Raw genomic sequence first — 22,711 nt, 5'->3', positions numbered from 1 at the left:
CAGTCCACAGTCAGCAAAGATGCTGTCTTTATTTGTATTCTCTCCACAAACACGCAAACTTCAAGTAAACCTGCAGTTTTCTTTGTTGTTTCAAAGGGTTAGCCACGTTTCATATTGAGTTACACACCGAGCATCTTAGAGGAATGCACTATATCTGTGTCCCCCACAACCTCTCCTTAGTTATGCCCATGAGGGGGGCCACAAGGGCCTCTTGTCTACTGTGCAGTAATGCACCACAGCCTCACATCCAGCATAACAGTCAAAAAAAGATTCATGACATTAAAAATGTCATTTTAATATATAGATATTGTAAAAAATGTTTACTATGTTAAGTGGAAATTTTCAGTGCCTTGAACGGAAATGTGTTAGGTAATAAAGGTTTGGGCTGTAATAATAAAAGATAAACATTTCACGTAAAAAAAATTCTTTTTTAAAACAACATGTAGTTTGACTTTAAGAGAATATTTTGAGATTAAAGATGGAAATATGTTATTTTGTACACAGTACATTTTAGAAACAAAAATCCAAATAAAATCCTAAGAAGACTCAGCCAAAAAACAAACATTTCTGTAAAACACTTCACAGTTTAGAAGATTTCTATTTTATTTTGTAAATTCAGTTGGGATTGGATCTGTAGAGTCCAGATTTCTGAGTTTCTTTTTTTTTTTCATGATATAAATTGCAGTAGCAAATCAAAAAAGGATTTTGACAGCAACAATTGCCCCGGCGTTGCTATGAATCGGTGCAGTAAAGCAGATATGTAGTGATGCAAACGTCCTGGCTCCACATTGGACAGGAGGTTGGAGACAGAAGAGGCTGCTCCTCCGAGGAACAGCTCCTCACTCCAAAGCTTTCTGAAAGAGTCTGGACGGCCTGTCGACACGTCACTTTCAATTAGGAGAATTTTTGTCAAAACTGCTTTCGCATGTTTAATAATACTACCTTCAGATGTCATTTGTTCCATTAAGACGCATCGGAAAGTCATGCATCAGTGTTCTGATTCACCACAACACATTTCGGTAATGGTAGCAACACATTTTTATTTCACTTGCACACATTTTATACAGTAGATCAACGCTGATTTGGAACATTTGTTTAATTATCAATAGAATTTGTGGCCTAATATTTTTTGGGGACTGTTCTAAAATAAGTTGCTGACACAAATTCCAGGCGCCTGGATTCTTGACTCTCCATTGCTTCCACTTCAATGCGAGCACAGTGAGTCACTCACGAGCCACACAAATAAATAGTGTGAGGTGTTGTGCAGCTATGCTCACTCATACCGAAAGGCGCTGGTCAAAAAGCATTGCCGGTGGAAAACCATCAAAGCCACTCGGGTTGGGAAACCCCAGATTAGCCTCTTCTTTGCAGGCCCAGCTCCCTCTTCAGCTGCCATGAAAAGTAGAAAGAGAGCCTCTACTACTGGCCGTTTTTTTTTTTGTTTATTTACCTTCAGAATTACACCCTGCTCCTCTTGGACCATGTTCCAACGTGTTTTGTTATGTTTCCTTTCAAACAGAATATCTACGCGTGTGGTCCCCTGCAATGTTTGGCGAACACATGCACACATACGTGCAAACACACTCCCCTTCAACTTTCCCCCTGTGCCAGAGGTCCCCTTTTGCCCTTCCCCCTACCCCCTAACCAAACATCCCAGGACAGCAAAAGGGAACTTCAAAGTGGCCGGAGGGGGTACTCCTTTTTTCCTGGCACTTGTCATCATCTAAGGGACTGGCTGCTCTCCTTATTACTCTAATTGCTTCCAACTGCTCCTGAAGGCTTTGATGAAGGGCGCCATGGAGCATGCTGGAAGCACCTGTTGTTGCGCAAAGGAGCACAGGTGGCCCTTGTTGGTGAAAGTGGCGAAGCCGCGAGTGCACTCTGTACTTAAAAAACGACTAAACGTAAAAAATAAACACAGAAGATGTTACATCTCAAATTTTGGTAATTATGAAATTACAGGTACACTGAAAAAAAAGGAGGCATAAAATAAAATGTGGGAACATGTCTGTGGAACTCTAGCTCCCTCTTGTGGTTACTTTAGAAATCCAAAAGCTGCAGGAAGAAAAAATAAAAAAGTTAAAGGAAGGCCAGCTTTTTTAAATAATAAACTTTAAAACAACTAAACAAAAGTGACAACTGTAAGACACTAGTTTAGTAAACTATTTGTGGTTTTGTAATCTTTTTAACATTTATTTTCTGTGGGTTGTTTTTTTTCATTTAGCTCATAATATTTTAGAATCAATAAAGCTTTTTTATCCTTTTAAATTTAAATTTGCTTTCCTGCCAATGACCCTCTTTTCTCAAGTATGTGTTGCTGCTGGGGTTATGTAGGTTGTTTGTATGGTGGCCCTGAAGTGCAAATCACACCAACAGTACAATCACTGCAAAAAATATTAAAGATCACAGTGGCAATAAAAAAAGCAAAAACAAAAAATAACAAAAACATTACATTTTAGAAAAGGAAAAATACAGAAACCAAATACAATTCTAAAAAGTCCACCAAAATAAATTACTTTTGTCTTCCAAAATATGTATTTTTTTCTAAAAAAAAAACAAAAAAGGTTTCCAGAATGTAATGCTGTTTTCTTATTTGTGTTGCTATTTTAATTGCTGTTTGGATCTTTAGTATGTTTTTTCCTTAGGTGTTTTGTTGGTGTGATTTGCCCTTCAGGGCCACCGTATTTTAGCCCCATTTCTGCATTCTGAGAGTTAACACACTCGAGTGTGTTATGCTTCATACCAGCTGTGGTAAGATCTTTTCAAAATGCTCAATATCCACTTTGTCACAGTCCTCAGATTCAGCTTGTTTCTGTGATCTTATAGCAGCCTCTGGGAAAACAAAAAGTGTACTATTATCAGTATGGAGCCACATAATGGCAAATATTATAATACAATAGTTTAGGAAAAGTGCAGTACCTTGTACAAAAATCTTTAACATCTCTGCCATAAGCAGAGCAGCCTCACTGCTAACTGTAAAGCATGACAGGATAAGTAGTCACTAACACAATCACAAACAATCAACAACAACAACAAAATTAACTCACGTTTGGTTTTATCCTCCTTAAAGAAACTAGTCAGGAGTTTGCTTATCGTTTCCTGTTTGTCAAAGCAAATGACAGTAAAACACTTTTGACAAACTTAAAAGACAATTTTATGAAATAAGCTGTAGAAATAACCACTTATTAAATAGGTATGTATCTGTTAATTGAACAAAAAACAAGGACATCTTATGGGTAAAATGACGATTTACAAATGATTGTCATACTTTTATTTTGAAAATCTGTCTTCTACGCTGATCTGTTTACGGAAGATATTTGACTTGTGAGAAGCAATTTCATTGTAATGTTTCTCAACGAATAAATTGGTTTTATTTTGTGTAAATTCGACGTTTATCTTCATGTATATGAAGAGAACTAACCGTTTAAACGGGGTCATAGTAAGGAAGCCATATAGTTGCCACACAGGGGACGACAAAAAAAGAACGAGTTATCAGAAAACACAAGACGGGTAACAGAAACAAGAACGCACGATTTAAATAAACATTCTGCGTGTTTTTGTAAGAATAAAGAAGCAAAGGTGCGACAAAAAGGTTTTTGTTTTCCAATACCTTTCTAAAGCAAATTTCTTCGTCTTTGTCCGCCATGTTTTTAAGTTTCGGGTGAATCTTGGCGCTCTGCTACGTGATTGGCTGCTGAGATATTCTACGTCACACGCACGTTTGCGTAAGTAAACAACCAAATTCAGAATTGGATCAAACAAATTTGATGTTATTATTATTGTTAATATTATTATTCTTTCTTAAACTATCCATGATATTTAAAACACTAAAAAACGTAAATAATTTAATTTTTCTATGTTGTTCATTACAAATCGAATTCTGAAAAAATATCAACAAAACAAGAAAAAATAGTCAGAAATCATTGCTTTGTTTATTTTTACTCATTTAAAACAAGCAAAATAATAGATAAATAGTCTTTAACACACCACAAGGTTGGAAACTTTAGACAAAAAATACAACATGGGTAGTAGCATGAGAAAAATGTATTTAAAATTCCACAGAATTCATAATTTCCCATAGTTTTTCCAGAAAATGAAAAGTAAACATTCATTATAAGCATAGATAAAACACAGGGTTGTTTCTGATTTGTTTAGCTATGTTGCTGTTTTCATTGCTGCTGTCTCCATCTGATCGTCTTCATTCTCTAACCACTGGGGGTCTTCCAGGATATACCCCAGACCCATTGAACGCATCGGTCGAGGTTTCTCAGAGGCTGCAGTCTCATCCACGAAATCCTCCTCAGTCTGCAAAACATAATTCAATATGAGCCAATGACAGCGTAGCTAAACAGAATTAATCCTCCTTGATGATTGGTTAATATTTTCTGGCATTGATTTTTTTACTCACTTTTTGACAGACAAACTGTTTTAGTACCACTTCCAAACCTCCGATGACGTGAGTACCAAACCAGTGTGCTTTATCTGCTTCATCCTCAGAGGAATACTTCACCAAGGCCACTGCGCTATTTTTCCCACAATTTGGAATCTTCTTTACCTAGATCAAATTTATCAGACAAAAACAGAATACACATTTAGATAAAAAATACTGTAAAAATATTCCAAATAAGAGAGGCTAACAAGAATACAACGTTCCAACTGTTACCTTGCATGATATGACATTTCCCCATTGTTGAAAGTAGGCTTTGATGTATCCGTCATTCATGTAGGAACTCAAGCCAGTTACAAATAATCCATGGCTCTGTCAAAGGACAAAATATCTGTCATTTTAAGAACCTTATCTTACAAAATGTGTATTTTGTTTAATCTATTTTAAGCTTTGGAGTAATAGGTAATTTTATTTATTGTAAAAGCAACTCACCAACTCATAATCCCGTGAAAGAACCAACTTGAGTGATTTTGGCACACCACACAACAACACTTCCTTTTTTGGCACTGCCTTTTTGTTTACTGACAGACACATATGAGACAACATTTGGAAAAATTATTTGTAGCTCAGGGATGATAATTCTGCTGTCGAGTAATTGTATTTTAAAGAAGTTTTACTTACCAACTTCCATGTCTGAGACGTAGATGTGAGTAACTCCGTTCTCACAAATGGAAGGTAGTACGCTTTTATACACATACAGTAAGCCCCTCCCATCTGTTTTTATGTCTTATGTCAAAGTTAACTGGAATACATTTTTTTAGAATGTCAAAGCAACCAAACTTGTTTTCTCTCACAAGAGAAATCTAATAGTAAAAAAAGTTTGCAATTTGTTGGAAACTGGCAGTTAAAGGAATGCCAAAAATGTTGTCAAATGTTTGTTTTGCACACTTGTTCACATTTTCCTTGCAACAAATATTTTTCCTAACAGATATAACAGCATTTGAATAATTGACTTTTAATTGTATAAAAGAGAAAATACACATACATTCTTTTGAAAAATGTTAGCCTATTTGACATTAAAATATTTTGTGGTAAAGAAGAGAAAGCATACAAAAGAACATACGTTTACAGCAGCAGAGAGACGTTTTGTGTTTTTAAGGAAGATGACAAAACCTTGGTGACCAGTTCATTATTTCGGACAGTGAGGTTTTAAACATAAAAACCTTTAATCATTAGATGTACTTCCACCACAGCACCTTGGAATGTGGTACACAAAGAGATTTGCATCACAAATGTGCAGCAACAAATTGCCGCAAGTGTGTAATATATTCATTGTGGGCATAAGTGTAGTTTTTCTTTTGTTTCTTTTTTTCTGTCAGCCTTTCATGACATGTTCTATAAGAGGAAATATTTCATCATCTCAAATGTATTTGATGAATCTGTCCATTGTCTTTGTTGGTCAGAGTTTGCAGAGGCCATCGTCCCTGTCTTCCTATCCAAAGTAGATCTGCAAAAAATATTTACTAAAAAAATATTCTTCATAATTCACAACAGTTAAAGTTCTGTTTCCTTATTTGAAGCTGCTGATGACTTCTGAGTCACAAGTTTCAGCTAAAGTAGTAAAAACTATTTACATGTTCATTTCTTCCTGTTAATTTCAATTGTGTTTTGCCGGGATTTCCTGTGCCAATACATTTTTTCAGAATAATTTTGATTTTTTTTTTATTCATATCCAGTCATTTGGAACCATTAATACATTTTACCATGATAAGGTCTCTTTTTTGAAATGAAAGTATGTTTTGGTGGTCTTGGTTATCAGCTGACAGACAGTCTGAAGGCACGTTTCCTGTCTGTTATAAAGGACGGGTGCAGACACACAAATTACAAATTTAGAAATACATTTAGTTAGCACCTCCTCTACTCATAACATAGACCAAATAATTATGTGCTTTTCCTTTCGTCACTGATTCAGGTTTTGTAGGTTTTTCATCACTTTCAGCTAAATATGAGCTTAGTTACTCAAATGTTTCAAAGTTATTCATTTTATTCCCGAAATATGATTTTATGTTAATAAAATAAAAACTAATCATTGACTAGAGCACATGCCTAAAATGTTGGGCATCAGTGTTTTTAAGAATTTGAATATAAGCAAAAATAAGAAAGGCAAACTCTGTCACTGATTTTATTGTTGATCAAGTCAGTCTGTTCTTGACACTATACATCATTCCTGAACCAGAATCAGTTTATCATCAATAACTACCACAGGTTTACCAAGAACTGAGTTCAAAAAAGGTCTCTGGGCAGAAAAAAAGACTAAATATGGACTGTCAATCAATAAAATGATCAATCAATCAGAAGATATGGTTTTCCTCTCTAGACATTTCTGTTTAGAGTCCAGCACTACCACATTGGAAATGCATGCCTGGTTGTGTAAGAATGTAACACCACAAAAGCATCCAGATAAAAAGATTAAATCATCAGTAGAATAAATATCATGTTTAATTGAAGATTATTTGTGTTGATAAACTTTTTATTTATGTGTGTTACTATCAATTACAGTCATCATTATTTTAGGCCTTATAATTTGGTTCTGAGGCGGACTTTTTTTTTTAAGCAAAAGTTTTTTTAATTGCATAATGTGACTAAATTCATCATAAGTCCACTTTGCATTAATATGACACCACATGCTCATCCAAGTAAAATGATCAGTTTGGCTTAGTTGTCTTCTAGTGACAAACAACCATATGACTCCAAAATGTCTTTTTCTTCTTCTGCTTCTGCTTCTTCTTCTTCTTCTTCAGAATTGTTAAACTGTAGTTTCCCCGAAAACACACGGCTTAGAAAGGAAATAAACTAAATTTTTTCTATTCAAAAACAGGTTCTCCTGCTTTCGTCTTGAAGGTTTTTGTCGGTCATTCCTCCTGTTGACATAAATAAAGTCTACATGTCATTTAAATCAATTAGTATTTTCGTTTCTTGACACGAGCTCACACGTATTCCTATGACCTCATTTAAATCAACAAAGATAAAATAGTTTCATTTAACTTAACCTTTGCTGCATGACTGAACATCTGCTGTGATTGTTATTGTCCTTCCTTTCAGTCAAAATACAAATGTAATTTCATGTGCTGACAAATACAGTTTTAGATGAAGTTTTATTCTGAAATAAGCTGCTTACGCTGTCAGAATGCGCTGCTGACATGCATGCTATTGTTTGTTTGGGCTTTTAGCCTTTTAGAAACGTGTCTTATCACAACACAAACATTAATCATTGAAATTCTTTTCATTTTAAAAGGGTTGTGTGGAGATCAAGGCGTTAAAAAAAGAACATATTTTAACTGAAGACTAGGAATATTACCTCTTTTGGCAACATTAAAAAATGCTTCATAGTGTTTGGACACATTTTAACATCTTTTCTATAAAATAAATCCCTTTTGTGCTATAAAACTAAAGGGGGGGGGAGAGAGAAAATGCATTTTTATCAGGATTATGTTACAAAGTAAATTTAGAATAATGTACATTTTTTTAAACAATTTGGTTTTCAATTCTTTTTACATTTATTGATATTTTTAAACAAATGTAAAAATGTTATTAGTTAACAACAAAAGCTTCAACATGGCTTTTTGCAAGTTTTGAATATGAGGTCATGACAGAAAATGGAAACAACGCTGTCACAAACCAGTTTTTTTTTGTAAGACTTAGACAAAAAAAAAACAATCCCTTTTCTAGCAAATAGCAAAATTACCAACATGAATAATTTTCAATAATCCACTACTTGAATCTGTGAGTCCTACAATTGAAAAACGTCATGAACCCTTTCCATGAGTCAGTTCAGGCTTTCGCTCTCATTCTGGCTTTGACTGGCACTGGTGAGATAACAGCTGACTGATAAAATGCTCAGGTGTATTTCTGAAGAAAAAAAAAACCCTTATGCAGATTCCTTCTTCTGAAGAGTCCACAACTGCAACAAGGAAACAAATAACAGAAACTAAATCCCATTTATCATCTCTCACCTTCCTGCTGTGTTTGTTGTGCAACCTGTTTGAGCAGAAGCTTTCTTAAGTCTTTTCTGACTCTGAGGCCTTTTTTTAGCAGTCCACAATGAAAGGCCTGTTCCTTGAACACAGCTCACAAAGATAAAATAAAAAAACCTCTGCTTGCATTTTTCTGATGGGTTGTATCAAAAAGATGGCAAATAAGCATTAAAACAGACAAGAAGTCAGCCTAATCCATTGAAAAGCCTTAGCAGATCTGTGTTCCCTCTCTCAGGCCTGCACAGCTTTTACCCATAATCCCTAATTAGGGGCATTAAAGGTCTTCTGCCATCATCATGGAGCAGACATCGAAACAACTTTTGGACTACAGTGTTTGGTGAACGCTGCAGATGTGCAGCCTCATTGTATGGTTGTAGCTTGTTGGGTTTTTGTTGTTTCTTCTATACAGTTGCAAAGGCTTTACAGGTTTCAAACGGGGACACAAGGGCACAACTTTTACACCCTCAAAGGGTCACTATGAATCAACCAAGGAGAATGCTTTAAATGCAATGCCACACTTAAAAAAAGGATAAAGGGACAAAAAGGATAAATAACTGCCCTATGGGTAGATAGTGGCTATCTGCGTGGAAACAATAGAGAGACCTTTATGGGGCATGCAGGTAACCTGCATGAAATATCAAGGTAGTAGACTGCTCAGTGAACCAGTAGAGTGAATATGTTGTTGAGAGTGACAGGTTGTAGCAAACATTTATACATAACAAGCAATGATAAAGTAAGGATGAGACACATGCAAATTTTTCATTTTTTTCAATCCCCAAAATCCTGTGGACTGCACAGGGGGTCATTTGGGCTATTTGTGTGTTAAGTGTGGGCTCCTTGTGGTGCAGCCTGACTATTGCAATTTAGGAAATTGGATAATCAGATTGCAGTCTCTGTGCATCTTACCGGCGCAGCATTCATGCAGGGTCACTGTATAACCGTATAGCAACGACAGTGTGGTGTACGACATCATCATAAGTGTGTGCAACTTCCATTTGCCTTAAAAATACATTTACCACATGTACAACGTGTGTATATTTTATTATCCTGATGTCCCTTAAGTTGGCAGTTTGAGCCTCAAAGGAACTGCAAGACACACCTGCGCTCCCCTTAAGAGGCAGCCGCCCCTGTCTACGAGCCTCCACGGGCCCAGACAACCCAAAAACCTTCAGAACCCTCGTACTAGTGCTGCATAACTCCATCACAGGGTTATAGAGGCTGACTGCAGCCTCAGTCAATGTCCATACAGTGAGGCTTGACAAGTGAAGCCATCAGCTTTTGTATTCTTAGCAAGTTGGAACTCTGACTGCAGATCAGATTGATCTAAAAATACATCATTACAGTCCAGTTGACACACTTCAGCTGAACTCCAAACATAAGAACCTTTCACCTGCAGCGCATTTCCTGTATGACCTCATCTGCGTACTGCATACTGATGACAGCAATCATCATTTTAGGAATGAGAACCCTGCAAATGTAGCACTGACAGATTCAGTATTTCAGTGGAAGAGCTTTTCCTGGACTGAAGCCAGGAAAAACTAACAGCTTATTAGAAATGACACCTAAAAATGTCTTCAAAATGTTTGTACAGGTTTAAAATTTATACGCAAAAAAAGAAGGCATCAATCATAATAAATATCTGAAAAGAAAATTTTTAAAAAAGATTTTGAAGATATGAAGTAGGAAATGATGATTTAAGGCTAAACTGTATAACTGTCACTCACTTTCATGAAGATTTAAAAAAATCACATGGATGATTATTTATTTTAAAACATGTATTTAAAAAATAAATGTTTCATAATTGCATAAGCTTTTTTCACAAGCCGGATGCATTCGCCTGTTCCGGTCTGCATTCTTCCTATTTGCATACTCTAAATTCAAAAATATATTGGGGGATTTCCTCCATTTAACAATTTCCTCTTCCTTTCAAACTAATTTGAATTGACCACTTTTAGGGTTGTACCACAAGAAAAGGCATTTCTTTATACATGTCTACCATAAATGTCATTCTTTTTTTTATATTTTTAGAACAAATAAATGTTCAAACATCATACATTTTTGGAGAACTTAAAAAGTTGTGTCACAAAGCTATGGCAATCAAAATGTATTAAAACAAATTTTAAAAAGCGTGTATGTAAACACAGTTTATTATAATGTTATGTTGTTGATTTTTTTTTGTTTTGTTTCACTGCTACAAGACTAGATTTTGGTTGTTATAATTCATTAAAAAAGCCGACTTTTTTAAACATAATGACAGTGTGAAATCAGACAATCTTACTTTCGAATTTATTGTTGTTTTTTATTTCAGCACCATGAGCAATATAGTTACACTTGAAAATAATTCTTAGGAAATAAAGAAAACAGTCATGTTTATGTTGACATCGTCATAAAATACATAAAAAAACAAAGTTCATTATTAAGGAAATACGGGGTTCAAATTGCCCAAAACTATTTACAACAAATGAAAAAAAAGAAGAAATAAACACAAAAAGCACTGCTTTTGTTGTCATTTTGTCTGAGAGAAGAGCTAACTTAAACCACATGTCATCTTTTTAAAATAAATATTCCATACAAAAGAATTAGAAAAAGCTTCTGCAGTCCATGACAAACTCACACCTGATCTCCACGAGTTCAGTGCTCAGTAAGATCTTGCAGCCGTGAGATTAGGAACATTTTATCTTTACCCTCCTGTGGAAAACAGCAAAAACCTGTCAAAACCTTTAAAAAATACAAATAAAAACCTGTAATTTACAAATGTCAGGATATACTAAATATTTCTTTCAAATCTCTTTTCAGGTGACAGCTTTAAGTCTAACTTCCTCAAACTTGATTCATTGAGCAGTTATAAATATGATTGAATGACTATAATTAAAATGCAGGTGTAGCCGGGGGTCTGCAACCCGAGGCTCCCTCTCTTTTATCTCTCTATTGTGGCTCTCTGGCTCTGAAGAAAAATGCTTACAATTTGAATAAAAAGGGCTTTTGTGGTTTGGAGTAATATTTTTTTTAGTTAAATTGTCATCTGCTTTTAAATTTTTAATATGTTTAATGCACATAAAGCACACATTCTTATCTTCTTGCTATACAACAGTGTCTAGTTGCTGTCCAGAGGCAACATTTCTGAAGTAAATGATTGCTGTTGTCGTGCTTATGTTTAATAATAAAAGGAAAAAAGGATGTTGCAAAAAAATTCATATATTGATAGGAAATGTCACGTTTGACTTGGTTTTCTTGCATTTCTAATTTTTTAAATCTGTAAACTGTAAATCTGCTACAGGAGATCTGTGTCCCATTTGACTCAAAGAGGTCATTTAATGTCATTTTATTTTGAAAGGAACTACTGTGAAATATGACAGAAATCAAAATTGTTATATATATAAAAAGATGTCACTTTATCACTATATTTATTTATTACTGTAATTATATTATTGTCAGTATTTAAAGAAATCTCTACTTTATAAACGAATGATTTAATCATAAATAAGCATATTTGCTAAATGGTAAATTGGAACTTTGCGGCTCTCACTGGGTTTTAGTCTCTAAGAAACTGGACCAAATGGCTATTTTAATGTTAAAAGTTACAGACTTGTCGCTTAGGCTATGGAATCATAAATACAGTACAGTAATTTTTTAAAAACAAATGTAAGGTTATATTGTTTACAGTAATCAATTTTTCAAGACAAAATGTTGGAATTGCTTTCAAAAAAAGTTATAAAAGGTGATATTTATCACTAATAAACACACGAAGAAGCAGACAGTTTCTGCTAGGGAAGCTTGCTTAAAAAAAGAAAAAAAAATGTAATTAAAAATTTAAAAAGGGGTTAAAAATGAACACTTACATTTTCAATTTGCTTTTCCAACAGACGGATGACTTTCCTTTGACCATCAACCACTTGAGTTTGAAAATAAATCATAAATCTGCAAAACAGCACAATAGGCAAAACCTCAGCGATTGAAAGCTAACAAACTAAATGATGAAATAACTTTTTGGAGAGATAATCATCTCTTCTGGATTGCTGAAACTCACAGAAGGACTCCAGTGATCAGGAACAGGAAGAGCGGGTTTTCTATCAGGGAGTTGTAGGCCCATCTGAGCCAAAACAGAAAAGAGTTGGAAGTCTCCAGACTTTTGGTCCACTGCATCGACTCAAACATTCTGGTTAGATTCCTGAAAGGGCCGCATGTTGATGATGGTTTGATCCTGTTCATGAAATAAAAAAGGATCTTAAATATTTCAATATAATTAAACACACTTGAATCTCCTACTGAGAGTTCATTGAAGACAAAAAAATTGATTTATTCTGGTCTCTTATGATTGATAACATGTTGCAGGTATTTCTTTGGTTTAGAAATAATAAGCTCATAGAGTGTGTGAACTTGACCTAAATCTTTTTGGCTGCTCCCTGCAGCAGGAGACAGCAGAGTGAATCATCTAAATACGTATATGATGTCCTCCTTAACTACATCCATGAACCTCCTCTTGGGTCTTCTTCTAGTGTTTCATGGTGGCTTTAACCTCAGCATCCCTTTTACCAAAATAATTAGTTTCCCTGCTCTTAATGCATCCAAAACACCTCACTCTGCATTTATCTCAAAAACTTCTACCATGATTTGTTTCTCGGATGGATTCATTCATGATCCCGTTCCTCCTCTTCACTCCTTAAAAACCTTAACATCTTTGTCTCTGCTACCTCCAGCTCTGCCTCCTGTCTCTTTCTCAGAGTCTCCAACAACAACATGTCTGCTCTCTCCACAGTCTTCTACACCTTTCCTTTCAGTCTTGCTGACACTCTACAGTCACATATCTCGCCTGAAACCTTCTCCATTTGTTTCAACCTGCTTGGACACACCTCTTCAGCTCTCTCACAGCAATCTCTGTTACACTGGACTGTTAAACCTGAGTACTTCTGATCAACTTCTCATAATCTCCACATCTCCGGATGTTCCTCCAGCTGCTTCTTGCTTCTCACTACAGACCACAATGTCATCTGCAAACATCATGAAGCAGGGACATTCTGTCAGTCTGTCTTCTTAATGAAGTTGCTGGAGCAGAATAACTACAACACCACACATTTAAAGTATAAACATTGGATAAAAAGAAACATTACATAATCAATACAAAATAAGGAATGAAATCAGTCTAAGATCACTGCAGCCATTAGCAGAAAACTTCACTTACGTCCCAATTGTGTATCCAACAGATACGGCAGCACCAAGAAACGAGGGAAACCACAGAAGTGTGATGAACAAGGACGTCATCTGGGTCGCCCTCCATGACTTCCTGGAAGCCTGACAGTTCAGCCTCAGGCTGCTCTGTGGATGAACATCCGAGAAGAAACATTTGCTGAGCAGTTCTGTGAATGTTAATATGAAATTCATGTGTTTTAATTGATTTTTGTTCTTTTTAAAACACAGTTATGCATGACTGCCAGTTGTGAATGTAACTCTTTGTTGCCAAATGTTGTGGTGGTTTTTCAAATGACTTTGATCAATAAAGTTTTCCTATACCATAAAGCAGGGAGCTTGACTTGAACTGTACTCACCTTTTTTATGTAAAACAGGATAAATAGTTTTATGATTTGAACTGCAGGCAGCAGAGGTGCAAACAGAACTCCAAGCCTGTTGTTGGAAAAATTAAGCTTTTTTTTTAGGTTATAATACATTTTAAAGATGCACACTGAAGATTGTTTAGTTACCAAGTCAGAGTTTGTCCATAAATGAGCTCAAGTACGTTGCGAGCGATGTCAAACTTTGGTTTTCTCTCCTTTTTAAGTATTTTCTTAGAGTAAAGCCTGCAGGGAAAAATTAAACATTTGTACATTTTTATTAAGGAGAAAAAGGGATCAAGTCTGGTGTTTGATTTAAAAAAAAACAGTTTACCTCCAAACAAACTCGCCTAGGAAAGTATGAAGAATCGTGAAGATGAAGTCCATTAAAAGCAGTCGATAAAGTTCCTGCCCCACAAAGCTCTCCCAGCACTTTACACGCCAACAATAATAGATTCAAATAAGTTAAAAATAATGACAGTTAATAAGGTTTGTGTTTTTTGAGTCTATATTAATGACTATAGTTCTGAATTACTTAGGACTTAAAAAAAAAGATTAAAACCCACCTTAAATTGTTGAATTTCAGCAATTCTCCACAGCCAGCGGTAACACAGCACTCCAATAAGACTCGTCTTCAGCAACAAGTTCCTGAAAAATCCATATTAAATTAACGTTCTACTCAAACAAAAACAAAAAAATGGAAAAACTGAGGCGGAATGCATTAAAACACCAGATGTCTTTCTGTTGTGCCGATTCCATTTTATTTTAATCTTTTATGAAAAATGTGAAGATGAAGTCGTATGGCTGCATAACAAAATGTGAATAATTTGAGTGCACTTTTCTTGCCTGAAGATGGAGACATAAACTCCGGTGCCGGTTGACTCGTATCTCTCAAGCCAACCACACACGTTGAAGATGCCGGGAATTAACAGGTTAAATCCTGAGACTACAGATGACAGGATTAGCAGCTTGGGGTCTTCAGGATCCTGATTAATAGTTTTCTTTAAAAAAAATTGATTTGGTTTATTCCAAGCAATCAAAACAAAAATAATTAAAGGAGACAAACAGAAGAGATGCATATCTGTCCTTAGGTATATCAAAGAAATTACAAGTACCAGTAAAAGAAGATACCCATATGCATCCACATGTACACTAAATTGTGCCATTATGATTACTTTTTGTACTTAAAGATACAGTATTTGTACATAGATACAGTACATGGCATGTTGAATCCATTAAATGTGAAATTTGTCAAACAGTTGAATTATTTGCTTAATAAAGGAGTGGGAAGTATAGTGAATTTTAATAAATTGCCGTTTTAAAAAAGGGGTCAAACTAGTGACAACATCCGAGCCAAGCATTTCATCACAATCTAGACCAGCTCTTCATTTGTGCAAAAAGAAAAAAAAATACTGTAAAGAGTCTGCGTCAGAAAAGAAAAAGCAGAAGTGAAATGTTGTAGTAATCTGCAGCACCAAAAGAATGCATGAAAAGGTGTCATGTCTGCTAACCTCTGACAGAAAATAAACCCCAGCGGCACTTAAGGAAATGCTGGTCAGACATGTGGCCCAGGCGATCGCATGGACCACGAGGCCGCAGCATCGCTGCGTGCAGCTCTTCTTCTGTTCTCCACTCACCATCTCTGACAGCTGTTCCTGTTGAAAAATCTGGAATGTTAACTCAAACTACGATGCTCAGAGATTCAGTTCAACAAAAAAATCAGTTAAGTTTTGGTGTGTGAACAAATAAAACCTGCCATCAGAACGTAATTTGCAGGTTCCTGTTTCTTGCTCATGCATCCTCCTACACAACTCGTTGCTTTCTGCCTTCCTCATTTTCACGAGAACTTACTTTGATCTGAGTGCTGATTTTCTCGCACTGAAGTCTGACAGAGGACTTCTTGCTGACTTTGTGATCCCAAGAGCAGAAAACCTTTTCAGCCTGATTCCTGCTGGACTTCAGAACATGAAAACTCTTTCCGAAGGATTTGGATATGCTGGAACAGAACACCACAAATTTAAGACGGATTAACAAAAACACACACTCACACTTTTTGAGGAGTATGAACAAATGAGGTTTTGTGTCTTCCACCTGTACACCAGGATGATGCAGATGATGAAGAAGGGGAATGCAATGGTGCAGAAGTAAGCAGAGGGTATGCTGTAGGAAAACGTCTGGCAGTCATCAGGCCTGTGGACTTTCTGAGAGCCGCTGGACTTGAAAGGAGCCGCTCCACAAGGTTTGATGACGTCGTTTGAGTAGTAACCATAAAACATCAAACTGTGAGAAAAGTAACCCTACCCAAGGAATGGATGAAAGATCTTAGGAGGGGAGAAGACATACTTATAAATAACGGTCAAGAGCGAGTGCTGCAGCTCACCGTGCCTGTGAGGAGCTCGAGGCCTGAGAAGGTGTCAGGCGTGGACTGATTGTGACGTGAAAGAGGAAGGAGGATTTGTGGGAAGATGAGGAAAAGGCCACTGGTGACAAAGAGGAGGAGGTTAAAGAAAAGAAGGGTTCGGAGAAAAAGGAAATAGGAGAGCACCCCTGATCCGAAGCGCCCGCTCAGCTTCTTCATGGGGGAAGACCACAGTTTCAGAGAGCTGCGGATGTTGAGGCAGCTGAAGGAGCAGCGACGCCACGCCTGAGGAGAGAAAAACCGGTGTGCCACTGATAGCCACAAAGCAAGCCAGCTTTTATTGTGAAATGAAGGAGGAACTTACGATTAAAAAACACAGACAAGGATGACAGTTGGAGGTGATGTGATTTCTGTTGAATGAACCATCAGCCTTGTTGCTAAAAGCAAGTCTCCTTAAGGAAAAAAGTTTTATAGTTACTCACATGTTGACTCTTCTCACACAACCTTTTCTTTCATTGCCTCTCACCTTACTTCCCTCTTGTCTGTGAGGCTGAGTGGTGCAGCTCGCAGCTTCTGCATGGCATCCCTCACTGAGAGGCCCTTGAGGTTAGAAACAAGCTCTTCTTTGCTTTTCTCACTAGAGCAAATGTTCAAACCAAAACGGACACCTGCTGCATCTGTGGATGGACGCAAAAGCAGAAAAAACCTGTTTCAGCTAAATGATGCACTGACACACAAATCAACTTCACATTTTAGATTGCAAATTGTGGATTTTTTTTTTCTTTCCATTTTACTCTGAAAAAAAGGCTATACAGTCACCTTCACCTCTGATTTCCTCCACATCTGACTGCTTAGTGGGGTGACAGGTCTGATGGTGGAGCTGATGTGAGCGTCTAGCTCGCACTGAAGTGGCTGCAGAATAAAAATACAAAACATACGTTGGAATCCACCTGTGTGGATGAAAATATTATCAAGGGGTTTTGAGCAGTTTGGCTCACCAGCAGTGCAGCTAGGCAATGAGAAGAGCGTACTTTGTGGAGAAGCTGAGCGGTCGTTCCTCCGTGGTAATCTGATCGACTCCCAATCAGATGATCCGTCCGTGCTTGTGGATGAGTCACTATCTGAAAAGTGACAAAATTTGAAGAAAACATCATTTTCGTTACTTTGCATCAGCGTAAATTAAAAATTAAAGTATGTCAAACCAGTTTGGTCATTAATTATCTGCATCATGATTGTTTCAGGGCACTTCTGTCCACTGACTGCAGGCTCTTTGAAGACGCTAAAGTTCTCATATGGATCCTCTTCATCCAAAAATCTGCAAGGAAGGAAATTAAAATATGACGCATCAATTGTCCATCCCATAATCCTAAGAAAATTGTTGTACAAAATAGGATTTTTCTCTAATGGAAGACAGTGTTCAATTAAAAAAAATATACAAATATACATAAATATATATCTGTATCTGCATCTAAAATCTTTCAGATATAAAGGTGTGATTTTGCATACAGGGTGGAAATGAAAAAGCAAATATGAAAAAAACTTACTCATAGTCAGAGTCACAAACGTGAACACTGGTGTTCGCCCTATGCGCCATCTTCGCTTTCTTCACTGCACTCTTGTTCTTCGTCAGTCTTTCAGTGGGGTATAGGGCAGCGGAAAGTAAACTTATTTTGGGTGTCTCCTCCCCAAAATGCAAAGAAGCATCTTTATTAAGTGAAGAACGAGGTTGTTGTTTTTTTTTTTTTTTTGCTTCCTGTGAAGGTTTTTTTTCTCAGAACACATCCTCTTTTAAAAACTCTTTCATACAAGACATTGGCTATTCAACCATTCTCAGTTAAAGTAAGAAAAGAAGACACACAAAGTTGAACTTTAGATGCATTAAAAGAGACTGTACACAAATTTCTTAGCACAAGATTCAACATATTCTCTTTATTGTAACTGTTATTTTTGGAGAAGCTAATCAATTTTATACCAGATAATGGAAGAATTTATACTTGTTTTTTAGAAACTTACTACAAAAAAATAAAAATGAATTTTTTTTATATTATTATTTGTGTATTAATCTACATATGTCTATGAAATTAATTCAAGTGACGTCTGCCTTGAAGTTTGCTGACAAATGTTAAGTTTTTGCTGCCCTCTAGTTATCTTATATTATAATTGCAATGTCACAAACGTGAGGAAGGCCTTGACAAAATAAAGTGAAACCCCTCTCAAATTTTTAGTAACAATAAATTCTGAAAATTGATCAATTTTGCTAAAAGGTAATAATTTTATTTATCTCTGACAAAAAGTAGCCTATTTAGCCAACAACCCTTAGGCCTTACCATGCTGTTTGTTGAACTCCTGAAGGACTAAACGATGTGTTTCTTTTCGTAAATTAATATGTTTATTTGTGATAAAATGCAAAGTGATTAAGACTGTCAACGATTGGGCAAATTAGAAATGTAAATTCTAATTATTATTACATATAATGCGTAACAACCCAATTTGTTGAAGGAGTGTTAGAGATTTGGTTTAACAGCTCTAGTTGTCATACTTAAACGTATTATTTAATATAATATTAATCATAATGCAAATGTTTCATCTTTCAATTGCTCAGTCTTTGAATTTTCATCAGCGAGACATTTTTGCTGTCAAGAAAAATCCGGGGGTTCCCTGAACTCGTCTCAGGGGGCGGGCTTTAAAAAAGTTTTCAGGAAGTTGTTTTGAAAAGTCACCAACAGGAAAGAGTTCACGGCTTTCTCCGTGTGAACTGTTTGACACCTGTTGCGTTAGAAAATGGAGCACGGTGCTTATGGGGCCTCGTTGGCTGGCGGTACCTTTGATTTGGAGAGCTTCGTGAAAAAGCCTCAAACTATTTTGCGCTTCCTGAGCTGGGTGAGTGACTCATGGGAAAAGTTAGCACCAGCTAGCTTACACATCTGTTGGTTTGCGGTAACATATGTACGTATTTTGGGTTCAAACTAAACTTTATGTAGTTTATTTTGCTACCGTTAAGTGCTGATAAAAGAAGACACGATTCAATACTTTAGTTAGAAATGTTAAAATTATTAAATTAAACTTGTTATGGTTGTTTTTAAGTAGTTGCCCTGCAAGGCAAGCAAGCTCTCATCAGCTGACCTAGTCCCTACCACACCTGACAACAGGCACATATTTATTTAATTTACAATCTACAGTCGAAGAACTGGGTCAACTCATTATAAAAAATAATAAATAAAAGTTGAGAGGTCGCTGTCCTGAGCGGTTACTGCTAAATTACTCAAAAACGAAACTCATACAGCGTCATCTGTTGCTCCGCAGATCTGCCACTTCTGCACTCTGCTGCTCAAACTTTGTCAGAATAATAATGCAAAACTACCACGCTCAGTACGACTTAAAACTCTTTAAAAATGACATTTGCACCCCTCTTTACCACTTATAATGTATGAATCCTAAACTAGACAGGCAAAATTTGCTCTTAAATCTTAAACATTTTCATTTAAATGGCTCAGATGTCCGAACCGGAAAACGTGTCCGTGAACCTCACAGCAGTTCTTGTGTGTTTCATAGTTTCACTTTTTTTCATGAAAATGTATTTTGATTGCACAATTATAGCAAAAATATATCAATATTGTACAATCCTACATTACAGAGGTGCTGAGTTTCAGGCAGAGGCCAGGAAGTCACATGATTGTGGTTTCAATAAAAAAGGGCCTTTATGTCAATTGCCAATTGTCAATCTAAATAAAATATTAAGAAAGTGTGGAAAGGTGTCTTTTTTCTAACTTTTTTTTATTAACTATATATTGCCTTCATATTTTTGCAAATACATTTGAACGATTTATTTTTTTCTAAAAAGAAATGATCCTAAAATAACAAACCAGCTGATCTCCATTGAACATTTGATCTACTCTTCCTCAGTCAATAGGAACAAATATTTTAAATTGACCTTTGAACCCTGTGTCAAATTTGGGATGTAGTTTTTATGTTAAATCTCCTAAATGTTCAACCTCACGTGCTCTGCTGCATATATTCTGGCTGAAGATTGGCTCATCTCATCTTTTTCGCAGATATTTTCTATCGTCGTCTTCGCCACCATCACTGCAGAGGGTTACGTCAACCCCATGACAGAGGAAAACACCAAGTGCATGTTCAATGGCAATGACGGCGCTTGCAGCTACGCAGTGGGAATCGGCGTCATTTCCTTCCTGGCTTGTGTCTTATTTCTTATACTTGATGCTTACTTTCCAAAACTCAGCAATGCCAATGAGAGAAAATACATCGTTGTTGCAGATTTAGTCTTTTCAGGTGAGTTACAATAAAGGCGTTTATTCTCTGTCATCCAGGCCAGTGAATTTACAGGATCATCGGGGCAGCTGGACTATAAATAATCCAGAGGATGTTTGGTTGCAGCTTAGAGCAGCCACCTTTAAGTCCAGTTGCCCAGAAATCCTGTGAATATTGGAACAGCTGATGCAGTCTGCATACGTCCTCTCACATCTGTATATTCCTATCTCAAACACAATCTAGGGGTATGGACTATCCTGTGGTTTATCTGCTTCTGTTATCTGGCAAACCAATGGGGCAAAACCACAGCAGGAACTGCGGCTCCGGATGCTGCTCGGGCGGCCATCTCCTTCTCCTTCTTCTCAACCGCCACCTGGGTGAGACTCCGATCCTTCCCTTCGGCGCCACACCCCTAAAATCATTGTTAAAAAAAAAAAAAAGTCCCATCAATGAATTTAAACTTCTCTCAACAGGGTCTGCTGTTCTACTTTGCATTTGGAAGGTATCGCCAAGGTGTAGACGACTTTACCCAAGACTACAGGGATCCGGCCGTTGACCACACCTCTCCGTACCCACCTGCTCAGTTCGGCAGCGGCCCCACAGGCTACCAGCAGTCGCCCTTCTCCCAGGGCCAGACTCAGCCGGGAGAGTACCAGCCCCCAGCTTATTAACGGACTAAAATTCAGAAGCATCAACCCAACTTGAGGTTTTCCTTTTTAAATAAAGAAGTGTGCCAATGGTTTGTTTCACATTTCTGAGCTTTTTGGTTTTTTTTGCTTTTGGACACTCCCAGTTTGTGCCTTTGCTAATTTTTTGGAGCACTGTTTTCTATTTTACTGCATCATAGTGCGGCTGGTTGCACGTTTGATGCCTCCTTACTGGTTTTTTTAGGCTTGAAACAGTTTTAGGACTGTTGGTAGGGGGGAAAAAATGATGATGATTGTACCAAAATACTTTTTGCAGGTGTTGGCTATTGATCAAAAAATATATTTCAATTTAATCTTCAGGAAATTGAATTTGTAATTAAAATACATGAAATGTACTTTTGTTAGAATGTTACTATTCACTTTGTACATTGTGTTGATATCAGCACTCCCACCGCCAAGATTCAACTGTATAGATGAACTGAATGATTTAATAGTAAACATTTATTAAATCAATGTGTTAATCTACTGAAAATGCCATATCTGTATTTTTTATTTTATTAAATTAACCACTAGGAATAGCCTTTTGTGCACTGAGAAGTATTAAATTTCTCCTTGAAATTTTCTTTTTCTGACTGTCCTATATCTTGATTGGGATGGGACTTTTTTTTTTTTATTTCATCTAGAGAGGTTTGAGTGGCTTTTTTTTTAATGCTTTTTATATTTAATTTTCTGCAAATGCACAATACGGAATACCTTTTGTGGTAGTAAGTTCTTGATCTATTTATTACCTTGTGCTGTCCTGTTAAACACAGCTGCATGGCAATCAACTATCATTTTACTTTTCTTGGGCCTCATCAGTGTCAAACACCAGCTTTTACTATACAGTGAATGACATTTTACAATGTGTCCTGTTTGCCAAATAAAAAAAAAAAACTCTGACTTTCATCTTATTGGGCAGCTCATGATTTATGTCCTTGGAAAAGTGAAACCTGATCCCTCATGCAGACTATATGCACTCCTTTGGCTAATATTTAACTTGAGCTCCTTTGGCTTCTTAACAGTTAATAATCGACAACGTTTGTGTGGGTGTGGGGGGGGGGCAGTGTGGGCTCTAATATAAGAAATATGACAAATGATTATTTGATGTGGGTTTTTTTTTATCAGCAACAAGTGCAACTGCAAATAAGCAGCTTACGTTTGCAAAACTATAGTTTTAAACTGTAAAAAGTTACATTTATATTTACAATATTACCTTTTTTTAAGCCAAGTGTTTATTTAAAAATCCTTAAAAATAGGATTATATAATCTGAAATGTATGTAAAAGTCGGTGAAAGTCTAATTTTTGAATGGAATAATGGAAAAGAATGGACTTTTCTATAATATTCAAAATTTTGGGAAAGGGTCTGTGCTTTATTGAAACACCACAAAACACTAGAGCAAAGCATTTTTTTTTTCAAAAATATGTTTAG

At 36.4% G+C, this 22,711-nt stretch overlaps 4 protein-coding genes and 1 long non-coding RNA gene across 9 annotated transcripts; 1 reads left to right on the top strand and 4 right to left on the bottom strand.

The window, feature by feature from the left end:
• Positions 1–1,020: 1,020 nt before the first annotated feature.
• cenpx (centromere protein X) lies at positions 1,021–3,700 on the bottom strand. Its single transcript, XM_020705293.2, has 5 exons — positions 3,611–3,700; positions 3,048–3,099; positions 2,920–2,973; positions 2,744–2,832; positions 1,021–2,055 (listed from the first exon to the last, which is right to left on the bottom strand). Exons 1-5 carry the CDS (start codon positions 3,644–3,646, stop codon positions 2,041–2,043), a joined length of 246 nt encoding a protein of 81 aa, XP_020560952.1. The 5' UTR covers positions 3,647–3,700; the 3' UTR covers positions 1,021–2,040.
• Positions 3,701–3,908: 208 nt separating this feature from the next.
• On the bottom strand, positions 3,909–5,127 carry LOC105354555 (heterogeneous nuclear ribonucleoprotein A2 homolog 1-like). Its single transcript, XM_011478157.3, has 5 exons — positions 5,069–5,127; positions 4,880–4,968; positions 4,664–4,759; positions 4,409–4,555; positions 3,909–4,305 (listed from the first exon to the last, which is right to left on the bottom strand). Exons 1-5 carry the CDS (start codon positions 5,076–5,078, stop codon positions 4,156–4,158), a joined length of 492 nt encoding a protein of 163 aa, XP_011476459.1. The 5' UTR covers positions 5,079–5,127; the 3' UTR covers positions 3,909–4,155.
• Positions 5,128–6,555: 1,428 nt separating this feature from the next.
• Positions 6,556–8,732, bottom strand: LOC110015418. The gene is made up of 2 exons (XR_002290610.2): positions 8,401–8,732; positions 6,556–7,308 (listed from the first exon to the last, which is right to left on the bottom strand). It is a non-coding gene; the product is annotated as an uncharacterized LOC110015418 (long non-coding RNA).
• A 1,961-nt stretch (positions 8,733–10,693) lies between these two features.
• On the bottom strand, positions 10,694–18,896 carry LOC101173307 (transmembrane channel-like protein 6). 5 transcript variants are annotated; one of them, XM_020705290.2, is made up of 19 exons: positions 17,871–18,870; positions 17,529–17,641; positions 17,358–17,447; positions 17,152–17,238; positions 16,853–17,003; positions 16,691–16,778; positions 16,348–16,611; positions 16,059–16,264; positions 15,819–15,963; positions 15,479–15,622; positions 14,814–14,968; positions 14,534–14,615; positions 14,302–14,399; positions 14,118–14,213; positions 13,965–14,040; positions 13,601–13,734; positions 12,449–12,622; positions 12,261–12,339; positions 10,694–11,109 (listed from the first exon to the last, which is right to left on the bottom strand). In XM_020705290.2, exons 1-19 carry the CDS (start codon positions 17,918–17,920, stop codon positions 11,053–11,055), a joined length of 2,289 nt encoding a protein of 762 aa, XP_020560949.1. In that variant the 5' UTR covers positions 17,921–18,870; the 3' UTR covers positions 10,694–11,052. The 5 variants fall into 5 exon arrangements, with proteins under 5 accessions (XP_020560949.1, XP_020560947.1, XP_020560948.1 ...); XM_020705288.2 differs by having other exon boundaries at positions 17,325–17,447; positions 17,871–18,868; XM_020705289.2 differs by having other exon boundaries at positions 17,146–17,238; positions 17,871–18,868.
• A 114-nt stretch (positions 18,897–19,010) lies between these two features.
• On the top strand, positions 19,011–22,192 carry LOC101171415 (synaptogyrin-2). Its single transcript, XM_004071412.4, has 4 exons — positions 19,011–19,206; positions 20,379–20,616; positions 20,839–20,972; positions 21,069–22,192. The coding sequence occupies exons 1-4, from the start codon at positions 19,108–19,110 to the stop codon at positions 21,264–21,266; spliced, it is 669 nt and encodes a 222-aa protein (XP_004071460.1). The 5' UTR covers positions 19,011–19,107; the 3' UTR covers positions 21,267–22,192.
• The last annotated feature ends 519 nt before the right edge of the window (positions 22,193–22,711 follow it).

This window comes from Oryzias latipes, chromosome 8 (assembly GCF_002234675.1).
Source record: "Oryzias latipes chromosome 8, ASM223467v1".
Lineage (NCBI taxonomy): Eukaryota > Metazoa > Chordata > Actinopteri > Beloniformes > Adrianichthyidae > Oryzias > Oryzias latipes.
This window is presented reverse-complemented; position numbering and strand designations above follow the sequence as displayed.